This window comes from Pyrus communis, chloroplast (genome assembly GCF_041283825.1).
Source record: "Pyrus communis voucher 3978 chloroplast, complete genome".
Taxonomy (NCBI): domain Eukaryota; kingdom Viridiplantae; phylum Streptophyta; class Magnoliopsida; order Rosales; family Rosaceae; genus Pyrus; species Pyrus communis.
In genome coordinates, this window is record NC_045336.1 from 47,501 (window position 1) to 50,000 (window position 2,500).

A 2,500-nucleotide genomic window follows, 5' to 3' on the forward strand; every position below is an offset into this window, starting at 1 on the left:
GATCTAGACATAGGTGTATTAATCCATTCTATAATTTATTTTAATTTCATTTCGTGAGAAAATGATCCCACAAACAAAGGAATTGTACAGTACGAAATAACATAAAAACGGATTCATTAAAATAAAAAGGAAGACCTTTTACTCATACTCAAATTGTTTCGTTTTGACAGGAATCAATAAAAAAAAAAAAAATCCGGGGGACGGTTCATGAATTTGAAATCAATCTATGGGTTAAGAAGTTGGAGTAAGGAGTTGTTGTTGAAAAATCTAAAACTGGAAAGGCATTTTAGAATTTTTATGAAAATTGAATAATGATCTAAAGATATCCATTAAACACAGTCTAAAAAAATGGATCAATCGTTGAATTCGTTTCAATTGAGAGATTAAATCCGGTATAAATATTAGAAAGGGCGGAAACCCCATCTTCGCAAACATGAATAGATATATCTTTATTTTACAATTTTTCACAAAAAAGATTTATGCGGAAGGATTTGTCTTTGATGAAAAGTTTTCTATTTTTAGAGTTCAATTTTTTAATAATTTTAATTCAATGTAGATACCTATCCAAAATAATATGAATGACTCACTATTAACTCGGTTTTTTGGCCATAATCATTATGTAGGAGAGGTGGCCGAGTGGTTCAAGGCGTAGCATTGGAACTGCTATGTAGACTTTTGTTTACCGAGGGTTCGAATCCCTCTCTTTCCGTACTCTTCACCTAATTCACCAATGTTACTGACTGCAATGCATCAAATAAGAATGTATACTCCAACAGTTAGACCTTTCTTTTCTTTGATATCGATTATGTATTCCTAATCCAAATCTTCTGTGGTACGAAAAATACTGGGCAAAATGGACAAGGAATGAAAATCCCCTACCGATCTATGATACATGAATGAGATCAAAATCCCCAGATCAAACCCCTTACCTTACTTACCCCGGGTCCCTTTACTTAAGCCAAAATGGAGAGGTCAAAATTGTCCGAACCCTTGTTATTTTAGTTGGGGTTAAGTCTGACGAGAGTAATATTCTACAACTAGCAATTCATTTATTTTCAAACCGACCCATTTACTATCTATTATTTGATTGACGAATCCTTCATATTGGAATGGGTGAAGAGTCAAATGGTTTGGCAACTCCTCGCGGGGGGATGAATCAAGATAATTTTGAATCAGAGCCCTCGATTTTTGCTCATCCCTCACTGTAATAATATCTCGGGGTTTACAGCGATAACTTGGTATATCTACTATACGACCATTAACTAAAATATGTCTATGGTTAACTAATTGGCGGGCTTGAGGAATAGTCGAAGCCATACCCAATCGAAAAAGGATGTTATCCAAACGCATTTCAAGTAATTGTAGTAAAACCTGACCTGTTGATCCTTTGGCTTTTCCGGCGATACGAACGTATTTAAGTAATTGTTGTTCTGTAAGACCATAATGAAAGCGCAATTTTTGTTTTTCTTCTAAACGAATACGATATTGAGATTTTTTTCCGGGGCGCGATTGGTTTCTAAGATCGCTTCCGGCTCTAGGCTTTTTACTAGTTAGTCCCGGTAAAGCCCCCAGACGACGAATTTTTTTGAAACGAGGCCCTCTGTAACGTGACATAAAGACTCCTTATTTTTTATGAAATTTCATAAAACAAAATTAAAACTAAACTAAAATATGATAAATTAATCGAAATTTACTGAAGTATTGTATTACAAAGAATAATTAGAGGAATTGTATCAATATCCGGACCTTATTGTATATAAATAATTGTATTATATAAATAAAAAGAATTTTAAATAATAATAAAAAAAATTCAGGGTTCTTTTCTTGATTGATTTGTTCTACAGAGACCGAACTCCTCCAATCCCATTTTTATTCATAATTGGAAGTTCCTACGAGATGATAGGGTGACCCTTGGGAAAAGGGAAAGAAGTTTTTCGCTTTGATTTCACATTATCAATTATGTAAAAAATCAAAAATCAAACAAACGGAGAAAAGCCGGCTATCGGAATCGAACCGATGACCATCGCATTACAAATGCGATGCTCTAACCTCTGAGCTAAGCGGGCTCACATAACATAAATTGTACACGTATACTAATTTAGTAAACTACTGAGATATTAATTGTTCATTCTTAGCTATTTCATAAGAAATATGATATATAGAAAAATAGAAATTCATAAGAAATATGATATATCGAAAAATAGAAATATCAAAAATAAGGAAGAATAGAAAATAGAATTTTAGAATTTCCAAACATATTGGATATTTGAATATTATAGAACATACCTATTAATATAGCGATATTATTAAATATCGCGATATAAAATTTTGATCTATTTCTCAAATATATGTTTATCAATAATAAATATCTTAATTAGCTTAATTAGATGGTAAGATTTTTTTTACTATTCTATGTTTACTATTTTTTATTACATAATTTTATTATATTTCATATATATTTTATATATGGATCATATATATTTTATATATAGAAATATAT

The 2,500-nt window shown here is 31.3% G+C and overlaps 2 protein-coding genes and 2 non-coding genes across 4 annotated transcripts in view, besides 1 other annotated feature; 1 reads left to right on the forward strand and 3 right to left on the reverse strand. All coding sequences in view use genetic code 11, as the record gives it.

The window, feature by feature from the left end:
• ycf3 (photosystem I assembly protein ycf3) overlaps positions 1–11 on the reverse strand; it is a 1,957-nt gene extending 1,946 nt beyond the window's left edge. The window contains exon 1 of the mRNA in view: positions 1–11. This exon is cut by the window's left edge and continues 115 nt beyond it. Within this exon, the coding sequence (YP_009718712.1) occupies positions 1–11 (11 nt within the window).
• Positions 1–2,500: part of a sequence feature (large single copy region, LSC) that runs on past both edges of the window.
• trnS-GGA lies at positions 623–709 on the forward strand. Its single transcript has one exon. It is a non-coding gene; the product is annotated as a tRNA-Ser (tRNA).
• Positions 1,009–1,614, reverse strand: rps4 (ribosomal protein S4). The gene has a single exon. The coding sequence runs from the start codon at positions 1,612–1,614 to the stop codon at positions 1,009–1,011; it is 606 nt and encodes a 201-aa protein (YP_009718713.1).
• On the reverse strand, positions 1,994–2,066 carry trnT-UGU. The gene has a single exon. It is a non-coding gene; the product is annotated as a tRNA-Thr (tRNA).